The following is a 25,356-nucleotide window of genomic DNA, read 5'->3' as shown; positions in this document are numbered from 1 at the left end:
GCTGCTCTTCCTGGCTGAAATTGTTTTCAAAGTGATCACGTGATTTCACACTCCTACCAGCAGTCTGAGAGTTCCAGTTTCTTCCTAACTAGCCTTCACCAGCATCTATTGACTGGGCTTTGCTGATGGCCGTTCTGAGGGGTGTGAACTGGCGTCTTGTGTTTATTTGCATCTCCTTTATGAGTCATGTTCAACATTTCCTGGATGTTTAGTGGCCACTACATATATCTTGGAAGAAGTGTCTCTTCAGATGCTTCGCTTCTTTTCTAATTTAATTTTTTCTCTTTCTGCTGGGTTTAGACTCCCTTGCTCTTGGCCTTACAGGAACAGTAAGTGCTGCCTGGCGTCTGCGACTCACTTGAACAGGACTTCTGCTCAGGGTCAGGCCTTCTGTGGATCCCTGGACAAGGGCGACTAGGGCCCCCAAGAAGCTTACCCCAGCCTAGGAGCTCCATGGCCAGCACATAAAGACCAGGCTTTACCTACTGCTTACAGGTGGCCGTGGTGGCCACTCCCATACTGTGTGTGTGTGTGTGTGTGTGTGTGTGTGTTCTCACGCACACATCCGAGTGTACATATGTGTGCTGTTTACACATGTACGTACTACAGTGGGCAAGTGCTCTATCGTTGAACTCCCAGAGTGTTATTTGTTTTTTTTTGTTTTTTTGTGGATGAAATATAGTAGGAATCCTTTAAAAAATATTTTAATTACATTTTAAATTATGACTATGTGGGTGTATCTGTGTGTGGGTATATGAACATGAATCAGGTACCTGTTGAGACCAGAAGGGTGTTGGAACCCCTAGAGCTGGAGTTAGAGACAGTTGTGAGCTGTCTGATGTGGGTGCTGGCTACTGAACCCTGGTCCTCTGGAAGAACAGTAAGCACCCTTACTCACTGAGCCATCTCTCCAGCCCAGGTATCCTTTTGAAAATAGTTACTTAGTTATTTGCATTTGTCTTAGTTACTATTCTAGTGTTACAATGAACCACCATGAGCAAAGCAATTTATAAAAGGAAGTGTTTAAATTCTGGACTTGCTAATCCCAGCACTTGGGAGGCAGAGCCAGGCGGATCTCTGTGAGTTCGAGGCCAGCCTGGACTACCAAGTGAGTTCCAGGAAAGGCGCAAAGCTACACAGAGAAACCCTGTCTCGAAAAACCAAAAAAAAAAAAAAAAAAAAAAAAATTGGGGGCTTGCTTACAGTTTCAGAGGGTTAATACATGATCGTCATGGTGGGGAGCCTCGGAGCAGGCAGTCAGGCATGGCGCTGGAGTGGTGACTAGGAGTTTAACATCTGATCTGCACCAAAGGGCAGAGAGAGCCAGATGGGGCCTGGCTTGGGCTTTTGACGTCTACTCCCGGTGACACACTGCCCCTGGGACAACAAGGCCACTCCTCTTACTCCTTCCCAGTCTGCCAGTTGGGAAGCAGATATTCAAATTGGTAAGCCTGTGGGGGCCATCTGCATCCAGACCACCACACGTGTGTTTGTGTGTGAGAGTGCATGCCACCGTGTACATGGATGTCAGAGGGACAGCTGAGGAAATGGGTTCTTTCTGTCCACTGTTGGATTGCAGGAACTAAATGCAGGTCATTGGGCTTGGTAGCAAGGCCAGTGTGTCTCTACCTACTGAGCCATCTGAAGGACCCGAGGAATAATTGTTTTAAAAATGCTTAATTCTCTGGGAATTTCCTGTGCTGTATTTTGATCATATTCACCACTACCCCCAGCTACTCCCAGATCCTCCTCTAACTCCCTGCTGCTGCTTGTTTTGTTTTGTTGGTTTTTTTGTTGGTTTATGAATGTTTTACCTGTGTGTGTGCCAGCTGCATGCCTGGTGCCCTTGGAGGTTAGAAGATGGCACCAGATCCCTTGGAACTGGAGTTACAGACCGTTGTGAGCCAATATGTGGGTGCTGGGAGTTGAACCTGGCTCCTCTGTAAGAGCTTTAAGTTCTCTGAGCCAACTCTCCAGACACACGAACGCATGTGCGTACCCCTTTTTTGAAATGGGGTTTCTCTATGTAGCCCTGGCCGTCCTGGAACTTGCTGTGTCCTCCTTTTTTAAGAAAACAAAACAACAAATCAAAATTTAAAAGACAAGTCTAGTATGTGCTGTTCAAATAAGGGCACACCCTTAAAGAAAACTGATTCTCCCTCTCCTTGCCAGTGGGTCCTTGGCTGGGGTAGGAGACTGCATGCCCACCAACCCCCTGCATGCCGGGCCTGGGCCTGGGCTGAGCTTGTGCAGGTCTTGTGCATGCTCTCACAATCACCGTGAGTTCACACATGTAACCGTCCTGACGTGACTAGAAACCAGTTTCCTAGTCAGGCAGCCCCTCTTCCACAGAGACCCCCATGGCTCTGGGGCTGTGTGGTGTTCAGGTTGTGTGCTCCACGGTCTCTTACTCTCACACTGCCTACAAGTTGACCAGTTGTGGGTCTCGTGTTAATCACCATCTACTGCAAAGGAAGTTGCTCAGCGGAAGGTTGAGAGAGACGCTGATCTCTGGATGTCACAGTAAGCCACTAGGGATCTGCAGGAGTCTGTGTGTGTTCGTTCATGTGCTTGTCGGGAGGGACACTGACATCATACTTGCTCTCTCTGTTTCTCCACCTTACTTTTTGAGACTGACTCTCTGAGCCTGGGACTCACTGAGTGCTAGGCTGACTAGCCAGCAAGCTCTAGGAATACCATTCCCCCGGGTTTTAAGGCAATGAGCTGCCGCATCCACCTTTTTGTGGGTGCTGGGGAACTAATTTAGGTCCTCACACTTAGGCAGCAAGCGCTGAACCATTTCCCTAAGTATCCCCCACCCTTTTGAGACAGACTCATTTATTTTGAGTTTAGTGTCCCAGCTAGCCCCAAACTCACTATGTAGCTGAGGATAACCTTGAACTCATGATCTTCCTACCATCACTACTGGAGTGCTGGGATTCCAGGTGTGCATCACCACCCGGGGTGTATGAAGAGCTAGGGATCAAACCCAGGACCTGGTGTGTGTTAGGTATGCACTGTACCAACTGAGCTACACGTCTGCATAGCTTTTTACTGGTTATTTTATCTGGGGTATATATTGTTCAAGCTGGTCTCTGACTCATCCTCCTGCCTCCATCTCCCAAGTAGCTGAGGCTCGAGATGTATGCCAGCATGCATGCCTGGCCTGGTTTAGGTATAATGTATTAGAAACGGTTACTGATTCAAGGTTCTGAAGGCTTCCCACATCATGTATGTCCTCACTCTAACTGGAAGTGAACTTGCCTCCAGCTCCATCTCTATCAAGGCCACGGAATATTATTAAACTCCTTCATCTGCCTTTTTATTTTCTTCAAAGATTTATTTTTATATATGTGTGTGTATGTCCCTCTTGAGTTTTATGTGTTCCACATGTAGATACAGACAGGACCCCTCAGAAGCCAGAAGAGGGCATTGGATCCCCTGGAACCGGATCTCAAATGGTTGTAAACCTCCATGTGGGTGCTGGGACCTGAACTCAACTCAGCTCGAAGAGCAGCTGGTGCTCTTGACTTGGGGCCCTCTCTCCAGCCCCTCGTCCTCGTCCTCGTCGTCTTCTTTTTAAATTATGTGTTTATTATTTGTGTGTGGGTGTGCTGTGTGTTGGGGAGGGGAATCCGTGCCGTGGAGTACTCGTGGAGGTCAGAGAACAACTTGGTGGAGGTGGTCTTCTCCTTGCACGTCTGGGCGGGAGGCTGAAGCACCTTTTCCTGCTTAGCTGCCTCGGTGACCTCAGCGGATCTCGGGAGTTACCCTGTCCTGGTGTTTAATGTCTTCCACTTGGGTAGCTGGCTAGATAGGAACTGAGAGGAGGAGGCTAGGGAGGCCCCGGCGCTCGCTCGCTCGTTAGAGCAGTGCCAGGCCAGCCAGGGAGCACGGGTAGCCCTGTGGGGACTCCTCACCTTTGAAGACGGTGACCGAGGACAGACTGTATTTGTTGTCTAATCAGGGTACTCATCAACCCTAAATTCTTAGGTGTCTAGGCATTCTGAATCATTGGGTATGCAGAGAGAGAATCAGACACCACTGGGTTTTGTCCCTAATGTAGAGAACAGTAGTTTACTTCCTCTGGAATGTAACTCAGAGGGGGACCGTTTGCCTGACAGTTACCACAGAAACAATAACCACAACAGCAAAACCTGACAGGTGTACATACAAACATATATGTTATTTAAAAATTGATTCCTTGGCTGGGCAGTAGTGGCGCACACCTTTAATCCCAGCACTTGAGAGGCAGAGGCATATGGATCTCTGTGAGTTCAAGGCCAGCCTGGTCTACAGAGCGAGAGATCCAGGACAGCCAGTACTACAGAGAGAAACCCTGTCTTAGGGAAAAAAGAAAAAAACAGCTTGATTCCTTTTGTCTCCTCTTTTTGTCTTCTTCCAGCCACAGTCATGAGAGATCTACCCTATTTTGAGAACCTTGTCTGACCCTGCCGCCTTCTCTAGGCGTCATCTGATTTCCCTCTTCCGCTCTCAGAATGTTTCTGGGAGGGTGCTCCAGCACGCCTTGATTTCCCCACCCTCCCATTTCCTCTGGCCCCGCTCTGCTTTCCGCTCCCACAAGTGCAGTTCCCTTGAAGTCTCTCTCTGGTTGTTTAGAGGCTGAGGCTGTTGGGGTCTCTGCAATGTCCTCTGACCTGCTCTGTAGCATTTGAGACTGTCTGGTCACTCTGTCCTCCCCACATGCTCTGGTGTCTGTCCTTTGTTCCTCAGGCTGGCCTTGGCTTCTTTTTACCCCACTTTCCTGTGCTCTTTTCTCTTCCTACTTCATCACCGACTCGCACGCTCCTGAGTAGCTCTGGATAGACATGCTCCCTCGTTTCCTGACTTCTCAGAGGAGTGTCTTAACCACGGCACTGTTCCTCAGCAGGGCATGCGCTAAGCCACTCTGCAGTCTTTACGTGTGGTTGGAAACACCCAGCCTCCAAACCCCTCAAGTTTTGTCTCCTCTTGAGCCCGTTGGACACTCTGAGTTAGAGCTGAAGTTTCTCTCCAGAACCACAGGACAGACTTTGTACCACAGCCTTTCCTTGTCAGTTTGTTGAAGGAAAATGAGGCCCCAAACACACACTTGGCTCGAGGACATACAGCCAATAGACACCCACGTTCTCACCGGAAAGCCACTTCCTGGTGCTTGTGTCACCACACCAAGCGGCCCCTCAGTGCTGTTTGGGCTTTCAGCTGTCTTCTGACGTACAGTCAGCTGTGTGTCGTCACGTCAGATGGTGAGGTGACGCATTTGTCAGTGTGGCAGAGCTGGTGTGCCTGCTTGAGAAGCTGCCGTGGAGTTATTGGCACCTAGTGTAACAGGTGCAGTGAGATGAGACGTCTCATCAGTTTCTCTGGACCCGGGCTCAGCCCGTGCAGGGCAGCTGGAGGCACTCTCAGTGCTTACCGGCTGACTCACGATGGGCACACTGATGTTGGACTGTCTTCAAGCAGTGGGGCGTCACGCTGGTTTGGGAGCAGAAAAGAAAGCTTAGTTAAGGAGGCTCAAGTGGGCAGGGGCAGCTGAAGGGAGAGGTGGGGAGGAGGGTCTGCAGGAGAGAGGGGTAGAGATCTGTAGAGCAGATGGGTCTGAATAAACCGAGGACATGGAAGGAGAAAGGACGAGGTGACCAGCACAGGGGAGGAGCCACAGAGTCAAGGGGGTTGGTGAGAAAAGATGCTGCAACTGATTAGTGGGGCCAGGTGCTGTGACCAGTATGTCACACACACCTCCCCCCCCCCATTCTCTGACTCATCCTTTCCAGCCAGCGGAGGGGGTCAGAAAGCAGGGTTGAAACCACTGAATCTCAGTGTCTGGGTCCATGGGTCTGTCCTCAGATGACCTCATTCCTCAGCACCCAAATACATGTAAAGAGACAGACTGAGAACTTTGATTTTAAAATTAAACCATTTTGGCCAGGGGGTGGTGGCGCACACCTTTAATCCAGGCACTGGGGAGGCAGAGGCAGGAGGATCTCTGTGAGTTCGAAGCCAGCCTGGGCTATAGAGTGAGTTCCAGGACAGGCTCCAAAAGCTACACAGAGGAACCCTGTTTGTGGGGGCGGGGGGCTGTGGCAAATTGAGCTCATGGTGGCGTATCACGTGCCTTTAGCAAGCCATCATATTCAGAAACCCACACCATCAGTCTACTTTCCTGCTGCTCCCTCTGCTGAAGGGACTGAATGGAGTCAGATTCAAGACTTCCCAAAGCCGGCACGGGAAGCCTGGGAATGGACGAGCTCCTCCTGGGAAGGTCCTCGGGGAACTGTGCCTCCACATCTAGCACTACAGCCAAACTTCGGGTCCCTTGTAGCTGTCAGGTCCAGGCAGAGCTTTAACTTGCCTCCAGCCCCAGTGAGTGGCTGATGGGGTAAAGGTACTGCTGCCAAGCCTGACATCCTGAGTGCTGTTCCCCAGGACCCACATGATAGACACAACAGACCCCCACAAGTTGTCCTTCTCCTTCCGTACATTCTGTGCTAAGCCAGTTATTGTGACATACTCAGCAGTGAACAAGAGATCCTGTGTCAAACGGGGTGGAAGGGAGGACCAATGGTCTGGAGTTGTCTCTGACCTCCACACGTGCCTAATGGCATGCATACACCCTCCCCACACAAATGCCTTTTGGTAGCTAGTAAAATAACTGACTGTTGACATGAGGTCTGTAATCAAGGAGCAGGAGGGGGCCCTTGGGAAAGATGGGGTACATGGTCTCCGGCTGCTGAATGCCAGGTCTGGTTGAGATGCAGGACAGATTTGGAGAGTAAGAACTCAGGCACTTCCTCCAGGGAGTTTCCCAGCAAGTAAATATGCAGTCACAATGCCTTGTGATCCCTGCTGTGAGGGAGCCAGGGTGTGTTTCTGCCCTCCACTTCCTTTTTGAGAAAATGGACAAAGTACAGAGCACACATTCCTAAAAAGTCTTGGGCAGGGGTCTCCTGGTCTGCCCCGTGCCTAGAACCTGTCCCTGTAGATTCCTTCAGTGCAACAGGATGTTTTTATTTTCAGAAATCCTGTATTGGTTCTTAAAATCCGTGAGAGGGAATGTTAGGATGATCAGCCCAGAGACTTCACATGTTGCCTAGAGAAGTTGATTCCATGGTGGTGGTCTCACTCCTGGTCCCTTCCTGCAGGATGGGGGAGGGGCAGTCTCTGCAGCTTACAGCTACACCTCCCAGTTTGGAGGTGAGGGGCAGTCCTGCCAGGAGAGTGTGGGTAGGAGAGGCCTTAGGGTAGGATGACAGATAGGTCAGAGACCAGGCTGCCTGCTGTGAACCAGCGGGAGGAGGGGCATCTTTGAAAGCTTTGTTCAGCCTGTGGGCCTTCTCCTGGCACTGCATGGCTCAGAAAAGGAGGACAGACAGAATTCAGTCCAGCAATAAGAGGCCCTTTCTCTCGTTTTGTGGAGAATCCTTCACATGCCCCGAACACTTCATGTCCTAGCTGGAGGCCCTTATTTTAAGAGGACTAGGGAGGGGAGACCAATGGGTGGTACCTCCTGTGCCCTGGTAGCATGGCTCATCTCTGCCACCCCCCCACCCTTTTAAATTAATTTATTTTTATTTCATGTGCCCAATGTTTTGCCTGCATGTATGTCTGTGTGAAACTGTCTGATACCCTGGAACTAGAATTACAGTCGTGAGCTCCTTTGTGGGTTCTGGGAATTGAATCTGGCCCTCTGGAAGAGCACCAGTGCTCTGAACCACTGAGCCATCTCTCCAGCCCTTCATTTCTGCCTTTAAAGTAATATCAATAATAATAAACTCTTATTGGCGCACACTGCCAGCCCGGGCCCTGGTACTTTGTAGGCATAACCTCACTGAAAGTTTAGACCAGCCAGGGCTTTGTTCTTGGGCACCCTCACTTGCTGCTGGAAACGCAGATACCGAGCTGGCCAGTGAGTCAGGAATCAAGAGCATGTCTCTGAAAAGTCACCTGGGCCCTTGACTTCCACGTTCCCCCCTTCTCACTCTTCCCATAGGACATTGACTCAGACCATCCAGGGAACGGGCATCTAGCCACCAGGGCTTTCCACAGTCCCTAAGTGATAGCCTTCCCTGCCACTCATGTCCTGATTGACACCTCCTTCCCCTCAGCATCCCAGTCCTTGTTGAAGTGATGACACCTTGTTCTCCCTCCTCCCAGGACCCTGCAGGGATCTTTGAGCTGGTGGAGGTGGTTGGCAATGGAACCTATGGACAGGTGTACAAGGTAAGACATGGAACAAAAATACAACCTTCAAACCAGCGGGATCCCTCTTTAGAGTAACGTAGGAAGTGAGTCCTGGGTCTGGCAGTCTGAGGGAAGCTACAGGAGATGACAGGCTGGGCCCTCAAAGAGGGAGAAAAGCACAGACCACAGAGAGCAACAACAGAAAGAAGAAGGGAGATGTCATCCCTGAGTGCAGACATGCTCCTGGGTGTGGCAGGAACTGGCTGCAGCTGGTGGTTGTGGGATAGGAAGCAGGAAGAGCACATGGGGATGTGGGTGTCAGAGCTCACCTGGAAATTCACAGCCCATGCCAGAAGAGTGCATTGACACCTCCCAAGACCACAAAGAGACTTGGGGTGGATGAGACCTCATTGGTGGCCTGCAGAGAGGAAGCAGCTTTCTTGACCTCCTGCAGCTGCATGCAAGCAGGGAGCCAGCCAGAGCCCCTGCTTTTGAGCTGCTTCTCTTCCCCACAGAAGTGGCATTTCCTCTGCTCCTGATAGCTTTTCAGCTTGGCCAGCTCAGCCCTCTCAAGTGGCTGGACCTCCGCCCATACATGAAATGTCCACATAATGAAGGGGATGTTTATTGGGTGCTACTCCCAGACATTTAGTCCGCTGCTTCATCTCCAGGCACAGTTCCTGATGTTTCCACAGGTGCCCTGCCTGTGAGTCTCCTGGTCACTGGGACTACCAAGCTCTCTCATCTACCCCTTTCCCTTTGTAAGCATGGGCTTTGGGGGAACAGACGTGCACAGCTCCTGCTGAGTTGTGTCTATATAGACAGCTGTGCTTTTCTGTGCTTGGGGTCGTGGGAGGGTGGCTGCTGAAGACAGGACTCAGGGGTGGCAATGCCTTTGTCCTTCCCATGAACAACTACTGTCCAATCCTGCTCTTCTCAGGAAGCCTGGGACTTTCTTGTCCAAGCCATTGATGGTTCTTAAAGGATTTTGGAAGGGTGGATGGGGTGGGGTTGGAGTTGAGGTCGAGAAGGCTGTGGCACGGACACACTGAAAGGTTTCCCACTATTAAGACGGATGACTGTAGGTGTGGCACGCACGTCAGCTGGCCCCATTGTTTACCTGCGTTTCCTACACTAGCTGTGAGTCTGTTCTTTCCCTGCTAACATAAAACCCCTTGGGCATGAGATCGATCTGGGGAAAGGCCTCCTTTCTAGAGTAGCTGGGCCAGGAAAGCACCGGACATTTTATCTTACGTAGATGGGGAGGGCTAGCCCCTTTCCAGCCTTCATCAGGTTATGGAGAAGTCCCCGCTCGGGAGGCCGGAACAGAGGAGTGGCGTCTGTCCTGCACCTCAGGTGTTGAGAGTCTTCATCTTTGTTGAGCTCTTATCTTTACAGCCTAGAAATGTCTGGGCAGTTTTGTGTTAGCTGTGATGGCTCAGGAGCCTCCCTTCTGCCTTCCGCTTTGTTAAGCAAGGCGTCTAACCACATGAAGGGCACGTTCTAAGGGAGAAAAACACTAAGAGACTTGGCTTTTCCCAGACTCATTCCCTCTCCATTATTTTCCTAAATGAGCATATATCCTAACCCCTCCACACTCACTGTACTTGGCTTTCTTACAGGGTCGGCATGTCAAGACTGGGCAGCTGGCTGCCATTAAGGTCATGGACGTCACAGAGGTAGGGAATGAGGTTGGGAAGGGTGGGGCTGGCAGTCGAAAGGGGCTGTAGGATCTCAGGCCTTACCTCCCCCTTTTGTCTAGGATGAGGAGGAAGAGATCAAACAGGAAATCAACATGTTAAAAAAGTACTCTCACCATCGCAATATTGCCACCTACTACGGGGCCTTCATCAAGAAAAGCCCTCCTGGGAACGATGACCAGCTCTGGGTAAGACATGCCCTTCCCGCCCCTCCCAGATTTTTCTGCCCTAGGCCTCTCATGTGGCCCTTGAGGCCAGTATCTGTTCTGACATTCCTGCCTACATTGTGGATCCAGAGGAACCTCATGGCTCACACAGAACTCTGCTTTTTAGTCTTGTGTGCTCAGTGTCTTGTCCCCTTGTGTGTGTAGTGACAGGGATCCTAGCTTGGACACTGGTGCCACGGAGTTCCTGGCTTCATCCTTTGTGGTGCTGGGCCCATAACCTGAGGGGAGAGCGGCAAGGGGCATCATTATGGCTATTGGGAGTTTTGGAGAACATGCTGGAAGTCAGCTAGACTTTAGCTATTTAATAAGCATCTTCTATATACCCTGCAAAGCTGAGCATGAGTCACGGTTCCAGTCTCAATGGCTCCAGGGATTTAGGAGACCGCTGAGGACTGGCAGCTAGGCAGTAGTGACCATTCTCTTGTTAATGTATAGGGTACTGGGCCTCTTCTCCGCCCACTGTGCTCTACTGTCCCAATAGTAGGGCACATGCAAATTACTTCGATTGCATAGCACACATACCAGTCTCAACCAGCCTGTTCCTAAATGAGATGTCGATTTTAGTGAAATTGTTCCTAAGTTCTCTCCAGCAGCACACTGAGTGGGACCCCATCAACCTCCGTAGCAGACTCAGCCCTTCTTGCCTCTGAGTCCAGGATGTTGAGCTTTTTTGTGACGGTCCCAATAGTAAATGCTTTAGGCTTTGTTGGTCATGTTTGCTGCTGCCATCACTCAGTTCTGCTGACACTGTGAAAGCAGTAGACAGTACATGAACAAATGAGCTGGCTAGCTGAGCATAGCAGCTCACACTGCAGTTCCAGCACTCAAGAGGCTGAGGGCGGGGGGATCATACGTTTGAGGCTACCCTAGCCTACATAGAAAGACCCTCACTCAACCAAACATGAGTGTGCCTGAATCCTCAAATTTATATTTAGGTCACTAAAATTTAATATTATCCTCATGTGTCATGAAGTAGGACTCTGCGCTTTCGTAGGGGGTTTTTTGGTTTTGTTTCCCCCTAATCATTAAACATAGTGAACGCACGCTGAGGAGGAAGCTCAGTTGGTAGAGCCCTTGCCCTTCAAGTGTGAGGACATGAGTTTGGATCCTTAGAACACAGAAATAGCTGGTCATGGCGGTGGATGTTTGTACTCCCAATGACGGTAAAAAATGGGAGACAGATAGGCAGATCCCTGGAAGCTTATTGAGCCAGCTAGTCTAACTTGATGAAGTTCTACACACACACACACACACACACACACACACACACACACACACACACATGCACAGGTAGGGGTGGGTGGGGGGTAAATCCATTATCCATTGATTCAGGCTGGGTGTAGCTCACTGGTAGGTACTTGCCTAGCACCTCAATCTGTAGCACTCCATGTATACACAAGAATAACTTACAGGGTTGTGTGGTGGTGCACGCCTTTAATCTCAGCACTCAGAGAGCAGAGGCAGATGGATCTCTGGATTCAGGTCCAGCCTTGTCTGTATAGTGAGTTCCAGCTAGATCTACGTTGTGAGACTCTATCCCAAACAACAACAACAGCACATTTTCAAAGCAGAACAGAGCAGCCAACCCCAGGTTCTCTGGCCGCCTGTAGCTGCCGACCTCTGCTCTGAGCAGTGGTTCTGACAGTTTGGGTTCTAGGGAGAATGCGGTAAAAGCAGAGGGCACTTCAGGGAAGATGCTAACCCGCATCACTGTGCTGACAACTGCGGCGTTCCTCACTACCAGTTAGTCTCCCCGCTGTGTGCCCTTTCTCTCTGACCTCAGCAAGTCTTGCGGCTGCTAAGGGACCATCCAGCCCTGCTGTTGGACTCATCCAGTTCTGGTCTGCACACCTCTGGTCTTCCTCCGGGGCCTGGCTCGGGGCAGAGGCCTTGCCTGACAGATATTTTTCTTTCTGACTCTTTCCTCGGCGGACCTGGGACCAGCTGGTGATGGAGTTCTGTGGGGCTGGTTCGGTGACTGACCTGGTAAAGAACACCAAAGGGAACGCACTGAAGGAGGATTGCATTGCCTACATCTGCAGGGAAATTCTCAGGGTGAGCTGGAAGCCCTTCACCAGTCCTTCCCCATGCCACCCTGGCTAGAGCTTCTCCGTACTGATCATCCCACTGGGGAAGGCGCTGGCCACTCTGAAGAGTGCCCCCCACCACACACACACCCAGGACAACTCTGGCTGCGGTTGAGTATGTCTGTGCCTTCAGCCTCACTCTGAAGTGAGGACTGATAGCTAGTTTCGCACCTCCATGCTCTTTCCCACCCCCTCCAACACCGTGGCTGATTCTCCCTGCTCTTTTGTCCCAGGGTCTTGCCCATCTCCATGCCCACAAGGTGATCCACCGAGATATCAAGGGGCAGAATGTGCTGCTGACAGAGAATGCTGAAGTCAAGCTAGGTACTGTGGGTCCTTCTGAGGCCCTTTCGCTGTCAAGCCAGGGAACAGGGTCCCCTTCCTCAAATGTCTGGCTTAGGTCCAACTGCATTTGTGCTGAGGGAGCCTCTTCCCTATCCCCATCTCCCACACCGAGATGTCTGCCTCCTGCTGAAAATCCCGAGGAGCCTTTCACCTGCTGCCCATCAGGGCGCAGCTGCTCTACACCCTTCTGTGGAGACAGGGCATTGAGTTCTCTCCTGCCTGCGATGCCGTCCTGAAGAGGATGTTGAGGTTTCTGAGTAGGATCTGGGCCTCTGCCAGATCTCAGGCCGGGCACATGAGAGCATGTAGTGGTATGAAGCAGAAGAGTAGAGAGGGATTTCACGCTGACCCCTTCCTCATGTCTCATAGTGGATTTTGGGGTGAGTGCTCAGCTGGACCGCACTGTGGGCAGGCGGAACACTTTCATTGGGACCCCATACTGGATGGCCCCAGAAGTCATTGCCTGTGATGAGAACCCTGATGCCACCTATGACTACAGGGTATGAAGTGGGAACGCAGGAGTGCTGGGCTGCTGGGGTTAGGAAGTGAAATGGGGTAATGGATAGATTAAAAGTTTGGGGGCATGAGCAGGGCGAGGGGAAGTGACGCGTGAACAGGAAGAGACAGAAACCTCTTAAGGCGAGTGGCCAGGCCTGGGAAGCCAAAACCCGGGATTGCAGTTTGAGGCCCTCAGGGCTGCCTAGCAAGACCCTATTACAGATAAACTAATTGAAAACCCAGTATTGTATGGCAGGAAATGTTTATATGGGAAGGTGGAGTGATTTGGAAGAAAGGGTGAGGATATGGTAGGTTTGTGTGGGGTGCTGGGTGAAGGGAGTTACGTAATATTGTCAGTAACAATTCATGCCTGTCCCTGCTTTCCCTTCTTTAGAGTGACATTTGGTCTCTAGGAATCACAGCCATCGAAATGGCGGAGGGGGCCCCCCGTAAGTGCTGACTTGGCTGTGGAGTAGGAGGGCCAGGAGGGAGGGCAAGGGAGAGGGCGTAGGGAGGAGGTGGACTTCCGAAGTCAGTTGAGGGGGGGGATTCCTTGGCCTCTCGATAAGGCAAAGAGCATTGATAGTGTCTCTTCTGTGTTCCAGCTCTGTGTGACATGCACCCCATGCGGGCTCTCTTCCTTATCCCTCGGAACCCTCCCCCCAGGCTCAAGTCAAAGAAATGGTATGTCTGTGAGTGTTTTCAGTCTGACAAGAAAGGTTTCTAGGCAGGGCCACCCTCACCCTAACACTTCCTTGTGTTCAGGCTTTGGTGTCCACCATAGAGGAGGTGTGGGGACTGTAGGTAGCAGCTGGGGTTGGGATTTGGAGAAGCCAGGAGGGGAAGACAGTTCAGAGATAATGGCCCACCATCTTCTGGGACTCCCCTTCCAAAAGGGCCCTCCCAGTGTGAGCCACTAAAGGGCCCTCCCAGTGTGTGTGAGCCACTAAAGGGGCCCTCTCAGTGTGTGTGAGCCACTAAAGGGGCCCTCCCAGTGTGAGCCACTAAAGGGGCCCTCCCAGTGTGTGTGAGCCACTAAAGGGCCCTCCCAGTGTGTGTGAGCCACTAAAGGGCCCTCCCAGTGTGAGCCACTACTCTTTCCAGGTCGAAGAAGTTCACTGACTTCATTGACACGTGTCTCATCAAGACTTACTTGAGCCGCCCACCAACTGAACAGTTACTCAAGTTTCCCTTCATCCGAGACCAGCCCACAGAGCGGCAGGTCCGCATCCAGCTCAAGGACCACATTGACCGCTCCCGGAAGAAGCGGGGTGAGAAAGGTCAGTGATGGGTCAGGACTAGAGGGCTTGGGGGATGTCTCTGCCCTGTCTCCTCCAGCTTTGCAACTCCAGGGGGCTTTTTCCACTTGTCTCAAGTTGTACTTGCAGGTGAGGATGGCTGTGTGATGTCCTCACAGAAAGCTCATTCCAAGCCTGTGCTCGTGTGAGCATGTGAGCCTGTTAGGGAGGTGCCTCGTGCTGGGCTCTGCACATAGACTGAAATGATATTCCCAGCTAAGGTTTCCTTACCCAGGGTGGAGTCTGGAGCTTTGGGTGGAAAAGCATCAGTGGTCTTCCCTTTGCAGAGGAGACAGAATATGAGTACAGTGGCAGTGAAGAGGAAGATGACAGCCATGGAGAGGAAGGCGAGCCAAGGTGGGTTTGGCAGGTGGAGGTGGGGCTTGGGGTCTCTGTGTATTGTCCAAAGGGACAACAAGGATCCTTGGCTTTAGGAATTCTCAGGTAATGGCACATAAGAGACAGAAGCTTGTATAAACTGAGTCCCTGGGTTGGTGATTGTCTCAGCAGGCAGAGGCACCTGCCCAAGCTGTAGTTCCTGGGATCTGCATGTTAAAAGGAGAGAATTCTTCCAAGTTGTCCTCTGACCTCCATCTGAATGCTGTGGTGCACTCAGACATGCACACATGTGCTGCTTAAAAGCATGCATATATGGGTTGGGGATTTAGCTCAGTGGTAGAGGCCCTGAGTTCAGTCCTAAGCTGGGGGGCGGGGGGAGGCATGCATGCGCATGCATACTAAATGATGTAACTGAAATAAATAAGTAAATAAATAAATAAGTAAGTAAATAAATAAATAAATAAATAAATGGAGTCCCTGTATAACAAAGAGTGAAATAAATGAATGGTAAAGAGAAGGTTGGAGGGCCTGGAGAGATGGCTCAGAGGTTAAGAGCACTGACTGCTCTTCCAGAGGTCCTGGGTTCAATTCCCAGTGACCACATGGTGGCTCACAACCATCTGTAATGAGATCTGGTGCCCTCTTCTGGCCCACAGTCATACATGCTGTATACATAATAACTAAATAAATCTTGAGAGAGAGAGAGAGAGAGAGAGAGAGAGAGAGAGAGAGAGAGAGAGAGAGAGAGAGAGAGAGAGAGAAAGAAAGAGAGAGAAAAGGTTGACTTAGGCCTGACACAGGTATTGGCTGGAGTCTTTAAAACGGCACTAAACACTAGACAGAAGCCACAGGTGATGATAGATGCCTCTAATCCTAGCATTTGGGAGGCTGAAGCAGGATAGCAAGTTGCAGACCAGTCTGGGCTACGTACTTCAGGCCCTGTCTGAAGCAGGGAAGATGGACAGAAAAGAAGACAAGTCTGCCCCGCTTTGGGATCGGCCATCGGCAGGGTGTCCGGTACATTTGGAGGCATCCATGCAGGCAGGCTGCCCACCAGCATGTTCTGACCTCCATATGCCCTTGTGCCGCAATCCTCCAGCTCCATCATGAATGTGCCTGGGGAGTCCACACTCCGCCGAGAATTCCTTCGACTACAGCAGGAGAATAAGAGCAACTCAGAGGCTTTAAAGCAGCAGCAGCAACAGCAGCTGCAGCAGCAGCAGCAGCAGCAGCGAGACCCCGAGGCCCACATCAAACACCTGCTGCACCAGCGGCAGCGTCGCATAGAGGAGCAGAAGGAGGAGCGGCGGCGTGTGGAGGAGGTGGGTCCGCCAGGGCAGGAGGAAGAGCACGGAGCCACGTGGGCCTTGCCTAGCTCTTCTCAGGCTTCATGGAAAGACTCTACTGTTACTAGAGGCTCCGTCTCCAGGTCCTGGTCCCCCCTGCCCAGCCCTGTGGATGGTCAGAGCAGAGCCATGTCTGAAAAGCGAAGGCTGTTGCCATGGTAGAGCTGTTTCTGCTCACACTTCCTTCCATTCTGGGCTCTCCAGCTCCGTAGACTGTCAGTCTCGGCCCGCTGCAGGTCTGTGCCCAGGTTTATTGGGGTAGCCGATCTGCTCCAAACAGAAAAGCTGGAAAGACCCTTCTCATACTTCTGATTCTTTAGTTATAACATATAGCCTTCCTGTTTTGGACTAATTAAGGTAGGTATAGGGAATTCATTTTAATTGAAGAGAACCTTATGTTTAATTACACTTTTCTATTTGTTATATTTATTACTCATTAAAATATTACAGCTTGGTGTGGTGGCTTTGTCCTCTACCCCCAGCATTTGGGAGGTAGAGGCAGGAAGATGTATTCCAGACCAGCCTAGTCTCAAAAACAAAAAAACAAAACCCCCAAATAACCAAAAGGCTGTGTAGCTCAGTTAATAGAGAGCTTGCCTGAAACCCCAGTCCAATCCCCAGCACCATATAAAACTGGTTGCAGTGGTATGTACTTATAATCCCAGCAGTCTGAAGGAGGAGGCAGGAGGATGAGAAGTTCTAGGTCAGCCTCAGCTATAGGCCAGTCAAGTTGAGGCCTTGTCTCAAAAAAAGGGTTGGGGGCTGGGGCTACAGCTCAGCCGGTAGAGCCTGTCATACCTGAGACTCTTGGGTTTGATCTCTAGTAACACACACACACACACACACACACACACACACAAAATAACAACTTGGTGTGTGTGTGAATGTACTTCTTATTGATGCATGATGGAGAATAAAAAATCTGCCATGTTTTTTTCAAAATTAGTAACTAAACAACAAAAACATTGTCTCAGAGGCAGTAGCTCCAGCATCTCCTCTGTCTGCCGTTCCTCAGCATAGGCCTCTGTTCCACCTGAGTAAGAAGAAATTTGCAAGAAAGCTTGATGAAGCCTTTGTGCTGTTCTCTGTAATAGCAGTTGATAGCCAGTGACAGAGGCCTGGCCAGCAGCCTCACCACAGGAAAATACTTCTGCGTGTCAGGGTCCAGAGGCCTGGTCTTGGCCATTTTATTGTTGGTCTTGTTTGGGACGGGGACAGACACTGGCCAGAAAGAATATCCTGTGCGTGTCCTGGACGACTGATTATGAAGGTGGTTCTGTAAATCCAAAGGTTGCTTTTCTGTGTACAGACACTTGGTGCCCCCTGTTGGCCGAAGGTTGTCACTAACATCCATCTCTTAAGAGTTCAAAGCAAAGTCAGATTTGGGGTGCAAGGAGCATGTGAGGGGGAGCGCTGTTCTTGACACTTGTGTTTTTGTTGGGTAGCTGTCTTAGGCTTTCAGCTGCTGTGATAACACACCACAACCAAGAGCAACCTGGAGAGAAAAGGGTTTATTTTGCTTACACTTCTGTATCATAGTTTGTCATCAGAAGTCAGGGTAGGAACTCAAGGCAAGAACTGATAAAGAGGCAGAGAGGAGCACTGCTTACTGGCTTGTACCCCATGGCTTGCTTGTCCTGCTTCCTTAGCAGTCAGGACCACCAGTCTAGATTTGGCACTGCCCACAGGAAGCTGGGCCCTCCCACATCAGTCGTCAGGTAAGAAAATGCCCCACTGATCTGGTGGGGGCGTTTTCTCAGTTGAGGCTCCCTCTTCTAAAATGACTCTAGCTCGTGTCCAGTCGACATAAAACTAGCTGGCACAGTGGGAAGAGGAAAATGTCTTCCCGTTCAGCCCCCCGCTCCAGGAGCAGCGGTCTCTGTCTAGCCCCATGCCCACAGCTACCCCAGACAAACTACAGGGCTGGGGATATGTGCTTGGAAGTGTTAAAACCTTCCTCTCGGCCGTCTCTAACTCACCCCTGCCTTGTTCTCCACGGAGGGGTGATCCCTCCAAGGCTGTGCTGTGCTGGGATCTGTCAAGGTCCGTAAGACACACCACCTCCTTGGTCCGCAGCAACAGCGGCGGGAGCGGGAGCAGCGGAAGCTGCAGGAGAAGGAGCAGCAGCGGCGGCTGGAAGACATACAGGCCCTGCGGCGAGAGGAGGAGAGGCGGCAGGCAGAGCGGGAGCAGGTACCGGCGCCAGAGCACACACGCACACCCGCCGCCCTCCGCCCTCCGCCCGCCCGCCCCGCCCCTGCTGCCTGCCTTCCCGCTCCTCCTCCTCGGTGCCCTGCCCCTCTTGCTCCCCTACCCCTAGATTCCTCCTATCTCTTCTCGCTTCACTCTTTCTCTGTTTTCTCCTACCCCTCTACCCCACCCTGCTCCCTGCCCTCCTGTCTCTCTGCCCATCCCTGACTCCTCCCTGGGCACTGTCCCTCATGATACCCACCTGATTCCTCCTCATCCCGTGCCCTCTTATTCCCATCTGTACCGCATTGCCCCCCTGGGGCTCATCTACCCCTGTTCCCCCTCATCCTCACCCCGCTGACTCCCTCCCTTCGCCGCTGCTGCCACCCTCCTCTGCCGCCTCCCTCTCTCCCTGCCCCGTGCCCCCGCCCCCCCCCCCCCCCCCCCCGCCCCCCAGGAATATATCCGTCACAGGCTAGAGGAGGAGCAGCGACAGCTCGAGATCCTTCAGCAACAGCTGCTCCAGGAACAGGCCCTGCTGCTGGTAACGGGGTCCCTCGGTGTCCTCGGGAAGATGCCATCCTGAGCTGCTTTCCTGCACTGGGATGGGGACACATCAGGGAAAGGGGCTTCCCACGATCAGGGAAGCAGCTCCTGTCTAGGCAGTAGAGGAAAGGAAGGGCCTGCCTGCTCTAACTTCCAGGGCCACACTCCGCTGAGCCCTCTCTCCCTACCGTTGGACCCAGGAATACAAGCGGAAGCAGCTGGAGGAGCAGCGGCAGTCGGAGCGGCTCCAGAGACAGCTGCAGCAGGAGCATGCCTACCTCAAGTCCCTGCAGCAGCAGCAGCAGCAGCAACAGCTTCAGAAGCAGCAGCAGCAGCAGCAGCAGCAACAAATCCTGCCTGGGGACAGGAAGCCCCTGTATCATTATGGTCGGGGCATTAATCCTGCTGACAAGCCAGCGTGGGCCCGAGAGGTACTCACTGCCTGTCTTGTCCCCTAAGAGCCCATCGTACCGTCTCACTGAGGGCTGGAAAATGTGAGAGGGGTTGCTGCACAGTAATGGGCACTGAGAAGGGCGAGGAGCAGAGGCCGGAGCGGTTGGAGCAAGTGAGGGTCTAAATTTTGAGACCAGGAATGCAGACACTGGCCTGCTGACGGCCCTCTTGCGTCGTAGGTGGAAGAGAGAGCAAGGATGAATAAGCAGCAGAACTCTCCCTTGGCCAAGACGAAGCCAAGCAGTACGGGGCCAGAGCCCCCCATCTCCCAGGCCTCTCCTAGCCCCCCAGGACCTCTTTCCCAAACTCCTCCTATGCAGAGGCCTGTGGAACCTCAGGAAGGACCGCACAAGGTGAGTCTGTCCCCATTCCTGTCCAATGCAGGTGGCTTTGCTTAGAGCCAGGTCCAGAGCTGTACCCAGGAGCACGCGCATGCAATCACCAGTGTCTTCTGCACATCCCGGGACACAGCCCTGTGACAGTCTGCTGCTGCTGCATGGTCTTTAGTCCTCTTCTCCAGCTTTAGAAACCCCTTGTCTTCTGATAGGAGAAGGGACTTTTCTCAGCCCAGACCCTAGTTTGCAGGATGTGCCCCAAAGCAGGCAGCCCACCCTTCCTGGTCTCTCCCTACAGAGCCTGGTGGCACACCGGGTCCCACTGAAGCCATATGCAGCACCTGTACCCCGATCCCAGTCCCTGCAGGACCAGCCCACTCGAAACCTGGCTGCCTTCCCTGCCTCCCACGACCCTGACCCTGCTGCCGCCCCCACACCCACTGCCACACCCAGTGCCCGAGGAGCTGTCATCCGCCAGAATTCAGACCCCACCTCGGAAGGGCCTGGCCCTAGCCCAAACCCCCCCTCCTGGGTCCGGCCTGATAATGAGGCTCCACCTAAGGTAAGAACAACCCTGAAGGACGAGAAACTAGAGCTCAGAGTGGGAAGGAGGAAAGCAAGGCAGCAGGGGACCCTGCCTACAAGGTTAGCATCCGGAGGGTGGAAAGACAGAGTGACTATGGGGTGAGAAATGGCCAGGGGTTGGGGTTGGGGATTTAGCTCAGTGGTAGAGCACTTGCCTAGCAAGCACAAGGCCCTGGTTCGGTCCTCAGCTCTGGAAAAAAAAGAGAGAAAGAGAAATGGCCAGGTGCTTGATAGCAGAGGGGACCCACGTGGCCATTTTCTTGCTTCCTAGCCTGGACATACTCGTAACCGCCCTAACCTGTTTGTTTCTCCGTGGATGCTGAAGACTGCTTTTCTCGGATTGACAGTGGAATTGAGTATGTGCGGTGTCTGTACAAGACTGATGGCTAGTCAACTGCTCTTTCTCTCCAGGTTCCTCAGAGGACCTCGTCTATTGCCACTGCCCTTAACACCAGTGGGGCCGGAGGGTCCCGGCCAGCTCAGGCTGTCCGTGCCAGGTACAGAACGCCAGGGTGGGGTCATGTGGCAGCCTAGGGAGTAGGAGACGTAGGGACTTTGCCAGGTTATCTACATAGGGGTGGGACAAGCCCCAAACCAGGCACCTCAGCCCCTCCTTGTGCCGCCACCACCCGCCCCGGCACCCTGTGCTCCCTCCACAGACCTCGCAGCAACTCCGCCTGGCAAATCTATCTGCAGAGGCGGGCAGAGCGGGGCACCCCCAAGCCTCCCGGGCCCCCAGCTCCGCCCCCTGGCCCGCCCAACGCCTCTAGGTAATGGAGTTGGCCCCACTCACTCTCACCTTTCACTCTGCCACTTGCTTCCCTGGTGATGGGTCCTCCCACAGTGCAGTTGACACTCACAGATGGGGACACATCCCTGACGGGAACTCTGTCCTTCACAGTAACCCTGACCTCAGGAGGAGTGACCCTGGCTGGGAGCGCTCAGACAGTGTCCTCCCGGCCTCTCAGGGACACCTCCCTCAGGCTGGCTCACTGGAGCGAAACCGAAACCGTGTGGGAGGTAGGTCAGCCTGGGCCTAAGCCCGCTCTGGGCCTTGACTTCACCTTGATCAACACTGAAAGCAGGGCCTGTGGCCTTTAGTGGCTTAGGACCAGAATACCACAGGGACAAGAGGGATGTGGGTGGGTTTGGGGCCCATGGTCAGCCCAGGGCATGGGGCACGGGCCTGGGGCCACTTGTAGGTGTCTGTGACCTTCCTTCTCTCACCCCGCCATGCCCAGCCTCCACAAAACTGGACAGCTCCCCAGTGCTCTCCCCTGGGAACAAAGCCAAGCCTGAAGACCACCGTTCAAGGCCAGGCCGGCCCGCAGTGAGTGATCTGGGAGCGGGATGTGGAGCCTTCAGAGTCTCGGGCACTGGGGTCGGGGCCAGCTCCTTCACTAATGTGAGAAGACAGGGGAGTTCCAGATCTCACAGGGCACATCTCATGTTACTAACCTTTCTCCCCATCTCTCCTGCTTCCTCCTGGCTGCCTTTCCTCCTCTGCGGCCCCCCCCAGAGCTATAAGCGAGCCATTGGTGAGGTCAGTGAGAGGGACTGTTGGGGGGTCCTCTCTTCCCCGTCTGCAGATCCACTGGTACCTGTGTATTGCTTCTGCCCAAGCCCCGTGCGTCCCCTCACACGGCTTCCTCCCTGCAGGATTTTGTGTTGCTCAAAGAGCGGACCCTGGATGAGGCCCCTAGGCCTCCCAAGAAGGCCATGGACTACTCCTCATCCAGTGAGGAGGTGGAGAGCAGTGAAGAGGAGGAGGAGGAAGGCGATGGGGAGCCATCAGAGGGGAGCAGAGACACTCCCGGGGGCCGGTATGGGGTGTCCTAGGGCAGGGCCTCCCTCATCAGGAAAGGAGAGCAGAGATGCAGGGAAGGAGGGAAGGGGGCTGTGCCGGGTTGGAGGGAGCAGGGTGGAGTGCTAGCACCCCACCTCTTCCAGTGTTCTGTCGGTTGTGGGGGACCCTTGCAGATGCTCCTGTCTCTTTGCCAGCCTGCCCTGAGGGCCACTCAGAAAACACCTGAGTCAGTGATCAGTGAGGGCTTTACAGGAGGCTGCAAGCCCAAGTCTCTGGCTGTCATCTGCTTCCTGTGGCATTGTATGGCAGGCAGGACCTGGCCACACCTTCCTCTTTCCCACAGCAGTGATGGCGATACGGACAGCGTCAGCACCATGGTGGTTCATGATGTTGAGGAGATAGCCGGGACCCAGCCCCCATATGGGGGCGGCACCATGGTGGTCCAGCGTGTGAGTGGGTCTCCCTCCCGTCTCCTACACCCGCCGCCAGCCCTCTGCAGCCCCACCCTGACTTTCTCTCTGTTCTGCAGACTCCTGAAGAGGAACGAAGCCTGCTGCTCGCTGATAGCAATGGCTACACAAACCTGCCAGACGTGGTCCAGCCCAGCCACTCACCTACCGAGAACAGCCAAGGTCAAAGCCCTCCGACAAAGGATGGAGGCAGTGATGTACGTGTGCTGGAGTAGGTCCACGACTAAAGAAAGAAGATCCCTGGGGTTTGCAGAGTGGGGTGATGGGAGCACGTGGTGGGTGAATCGTAAGGCATCACGCACATCGCAGGAGGAACCTGAGGTCTGTCCCGTCCAAGGACAGGGCCGCAGGCCCGAGCCACACGTGTTCTTGACTGTCCCCTCTCCCCACAGTACCAGTCTCGAGGGTTGGTAAAGGCCCCTGGGAAGAGCTCTTTCACCATGTTTGTGGATCTAGGGATCTACCAGCCTGGAGGCAGTGGGGATACCATCCCGATCACAGGTGAGGACAGGAGGCCCAGTCTGCCTTGAGGCTGGAGTGAGTCCAGAGCTAGCCTGGACGCAGCTCCTTGAGGCTGGAGTGAGTCCAGAGCTAGCCTGGACGCAGCTCTTTGAGAATGCAGCTTTGCAGAGTATCAGCATGGGGCTGAAGAGATGGTTCAGTGGTTAAAAGTACCTGCTACTCCTCCACAGAACCCAAATTTGGTTCCCAGCACCCACATCAGACACCTCACAACCTCCTATAACTTCTGGTCTGGGGAATCTGATGCCTCTTCTGGCCTCCATGGATAATTGAACACATAGAAAAGAAAGAATTAAAAAAAAATTTTTGTGTGTGTGTGTGGGTGTTTTCAAGACAGATTTCTCCGTGTAACAGCTCTAGCTGTCCTGGAACTTGTTCTGTAGACCAGGCTGGCCTGAAACTCAGAGATCCACCTGCCTCTGCCTCCCGAGTGCTGGGATTAAAGGCCTATGCCTGTGGCCTCTTTTTTGAGACTTAGCCCATGCCCAGGCACAGATAAGGGAGGGCTTCCGAGGGGCAATTGCTCAGGGTGGCTAAAGGAACTGGGCAGAAGTTGAATGTTGAGTAACAGAGGTAGTGAGCCAGACCTTGGCCTCAAGGCCTGGTTCTTTTATCTCTTTGTGCACCTCTGTTCTGAAGTCTTCCCCTTCCCCTTCTGAATATTTTGAAGTGTCAAGATCAGATGTAGGGGCATAGGAATAAAAACAGACACTAGAGGGCTGCAGCCCACCCTCCCTCCCTCTTCGTCTTGGCAGCCCTAGTAGGTGGAGAGGGTGGTCGTCTTGATCAGCTGCAGTTCGATGTGAGGAAGGGCTCTGTGGTCAACGTCAATCCCACCAACACCCGGGCTCATAGTGAAACTCCTGAGATTCGGAAGTACAAGAAGCGATTCAATTCAGAGATCCTCTGTGCAGCCCTCTGGGGTAAGCCAGGGCTGAAAAGGCTGGAAGGGGGCTTGGCACAGCTTCCGTGATCCTGGTCAGGGGAGAGCCTGGGTCTGCCTCTGACCTGTCCAAGGACTCCTATTGCAGGGGTCAACCTCCTGGTAGGCACAGAGAACGGGCTGATGTTGCTGGACCGAAGCGGGCAGGGCAAAGTGTATGGACTCATTGGGCGGCGACGCTTCCAGCAGATGGATGTACTGGAAGGCCTCAACTTGCTCATCACCATCTCAGGTGTGTGTGCGGAGTTTGGGGACAAGGGTCTCAACGCTGGCTTTGGTTTTCTTTTTTGTTTGTTTTTTTCTTTGTTTTGTTTTTGGTCGTCCCCTTGGTTTGCAGTTGTGGGAAGCAGCAATGGGGCCTTCGATGAGAGTAAGTGTGAGTTTGTATGCATGTACGCGTATGTCCATCTCTCAGGGAAAAGGAACAAACTCCGGGTATATTACCTGTCCTGGCTTCGGAATAAGATTCTGCACAATGACCCAGAGGTGGAGAAGAAGCAAGGGTGGACCACTGTGGGGGACATGGAGGGCTGCGGCCACTATCGTGTTGGTGAGGATGCCACAACACAGTAGCCAGGGAGACACGAGGTCTGGGCTAAATACAGAGATCAGCAAAGCCTGACAGCGGAAGTCACTGCATCCCCCTCTTTCCTGCCCCCAGTGAAATATGAGCGTATTAAGTTCCTGGTCATCGCTCTGAAGAACTCCGTGGAGGTGTACGCCTGGGCTCCCAAACCCTACCACAAATTCATGGCCTTCAAGGTAATGGGGCCTCAGCCTTGAGTCCATTCCAGTGTTGTGCTCCTGCACCTGTCTTCCCTGAGCCTTCTCTCCTCCACAGTCCTTTGCCGACCTCCCTCACCGCCCTCTGCTGGTGGACCTGACCGTAGAGGAGGGCCAGCGGCTCAAGGTCATCTATGGCTCCAGTGCCGGCTTCCATGCTGTGGATGTTGACTCTGGGAACAGCTATGACATCTACATCCCTGTACACGTGAGCTTAGCAGGGCTGTGGGGCGAGTGAGACCACCCCATTCTGGACATCAGACGTGGGGACCCCACCCAGCCCCTTCTTCTCCCTAGATCCAGAGCCAGATCACGCCCCATGCCATCATCTTCCTCCCCAACACTGACGGCATGGAGATGCTGCTGTGCTATGAAGACGAGGGTGTCTACGTCAACACTTATGGGCGGATCATCAAGGATGTGGTGCTGCAGTGGGGAGAGATGCCCACCTCTGTGGGTAAGTGAAGGGCCACCTCCCAGACGGACCGCTCGCCCTGAGGTGACCAGGACCACAACCTCCTTACGGCCCTTCTACCGCCCTCTCCCTTCAGCCTACATCTGCTCCAACCAGATCATGGGCTGGGGTGAGAAAGCCATTGAGATCCGCTCAGTGGAGACAGGCCACCTTGACGGGGTCTTCATGCACAAACGAGCCCAGAGGCTGAAGTTCCTGTGTGAGCGCAACGATAAGGTGAGGAGGC

At 53.1% G+C, this 25,356-nt stretch overlaps 1 protein-coding gene across 9 annotated transcripts in view; it reads left to right on the top strand.

Moving 5' to 3' along the window:
* The window catches only part of Mink1 (misshapen like kinase 1), a 56,206-nt gene that overhangs the window by 29,681 nt on the left and 1,169 nt on the right, over window positions 1–25,356 (top strand). Inside the window, exons 2-33 of one of the 9 annotated variants that reach the window (XM_052756492.1) lie at window positions 8,155–8,220; window positions 9,804–9,860; window positions 9,944–10,069; window positions 12,053–12,163; window positions 12,429–12,519; window positions 12,910–13,040; window positions 13,433–13,487; window positions 13,644–13,722; window positions 14,143–14,318; window positions 14,624–14,693; window positions 15,775–15,997; window positions 18,098–18,214; window positions 18,669–18,755; window positions 18,958–19,188; window positions 19,390–19,563; window positions 19,844–20,107; window positions 20,542–20,627; window positions 20,790–20,900; window positions 21,032–21,150; window positions 21,372–21,460; window positions 21,650–21,673; window positions 21,790–21,953; window positions 22,281–22,386; window positions 22,467–22,604; window positions 22,800–22,908; window positions 23,685–23,852; window positions 23,961–24,104; window positions 24,288–24,422; window positions 24,534–24,634; window positions 24,714–24,863; window positions 24,953–25,112; window positions 25,207–25,346. In XM_052756492.1, the coding sequence (XP_052612452.1) occupies window positions 8,155–8,220; window positions 9,804–9,860; window positions 9,944–10,069; window positions 12,053–12,163; window positions 12,429–12,519; window positions 12,910–13,040; window positions 13,433–13,487; window positions 13,644–13,722; window positions 14,143–14,318; window positions 14,624–14,693; window positions 15,775–15,997; window positions 18,098–18,214; window positions 18,669–18,755; window positions 18,958–19,188; window positions 19,390–19,563; window positions 19,844–20,107; window positions 20,542–20,627; window positions 20,790–20,900; window positions 21,032–21,150; window positions 21,372–21,460; window positions 21,650–21,673; window positions 21,790–21,953; window positions 22,281–22,386; window positions 22,467–22,604; window positions 22,800–22,908; window positions 23,685–23,852; window positions 23,961–24,104; window positions 24,288–24,422; window positions 24,534–24,634; window positions 24,714–24,863; window positions 24,953–25,112; window positions 25,207–25,346 (4,002 nt within the window). Of the gene's footprint in view, window positions 1–8,154; window positions 8,221–9,803; window positions 9,861–9,943; window positions 10,070–12,052; window positions 12,164–12,428; window positions 12,520–12,909; window positions 13,041–13,432; window positions 13,488–13,643; window positions 13,723–14,142; window positions 14,319–14,623; window positions 14,694–15,774; window positions 15,998–18,097; window positions 18,215–18,668; window positions 18,756–18,957; window positions 19,189–19,389; window positions 19,564–19,843; window positions 20,108–20,541; window positions 20,628–20,789; window positions 20,901–21,031; window positions 21,151–21,371; window positions 21,461–21,649; window positions 21,674–21,789; window positions 21,954–22,280; window positions 22,387–22,466; window positions 22,605–22,799; window positions 22,909–23,684; window positions 23,853–23,960; window positions 24,105–24,287; window positions 24,423–24,533; window positions 24,635–24,713; window positions 24,864–24,952; window positions 25,113–25,206; window positions 25,347–25,356 lie in introns of those variants that run through there. The other 8 variants (XM_052756486.1, XM_052756489.1, XM_052756488.1 and 5 more) reach the window with 8 other exon arrangements.

Source organism: Peromyscus californicus, unplaced genomic scaffold, assembly GCF_007827085.1.
Source record: "Peromyscus californicus insignis strain IS unplaced genomic scaffold, ASM782708v3 Scaffold_3__1_contigs__length_106647218, whole genome shotgun sequence".
Lineage (NCBI taxonomy): Eukaryota > Metazoa > Chordata > Mammalia > Rodentia > Cricetidae > Peromyscus > Peromyscus californicus.
Note: the sequence above shows the minus strand (reverse complement) of the source record. Positions and strands in the feature narration are given on the sequence as shown.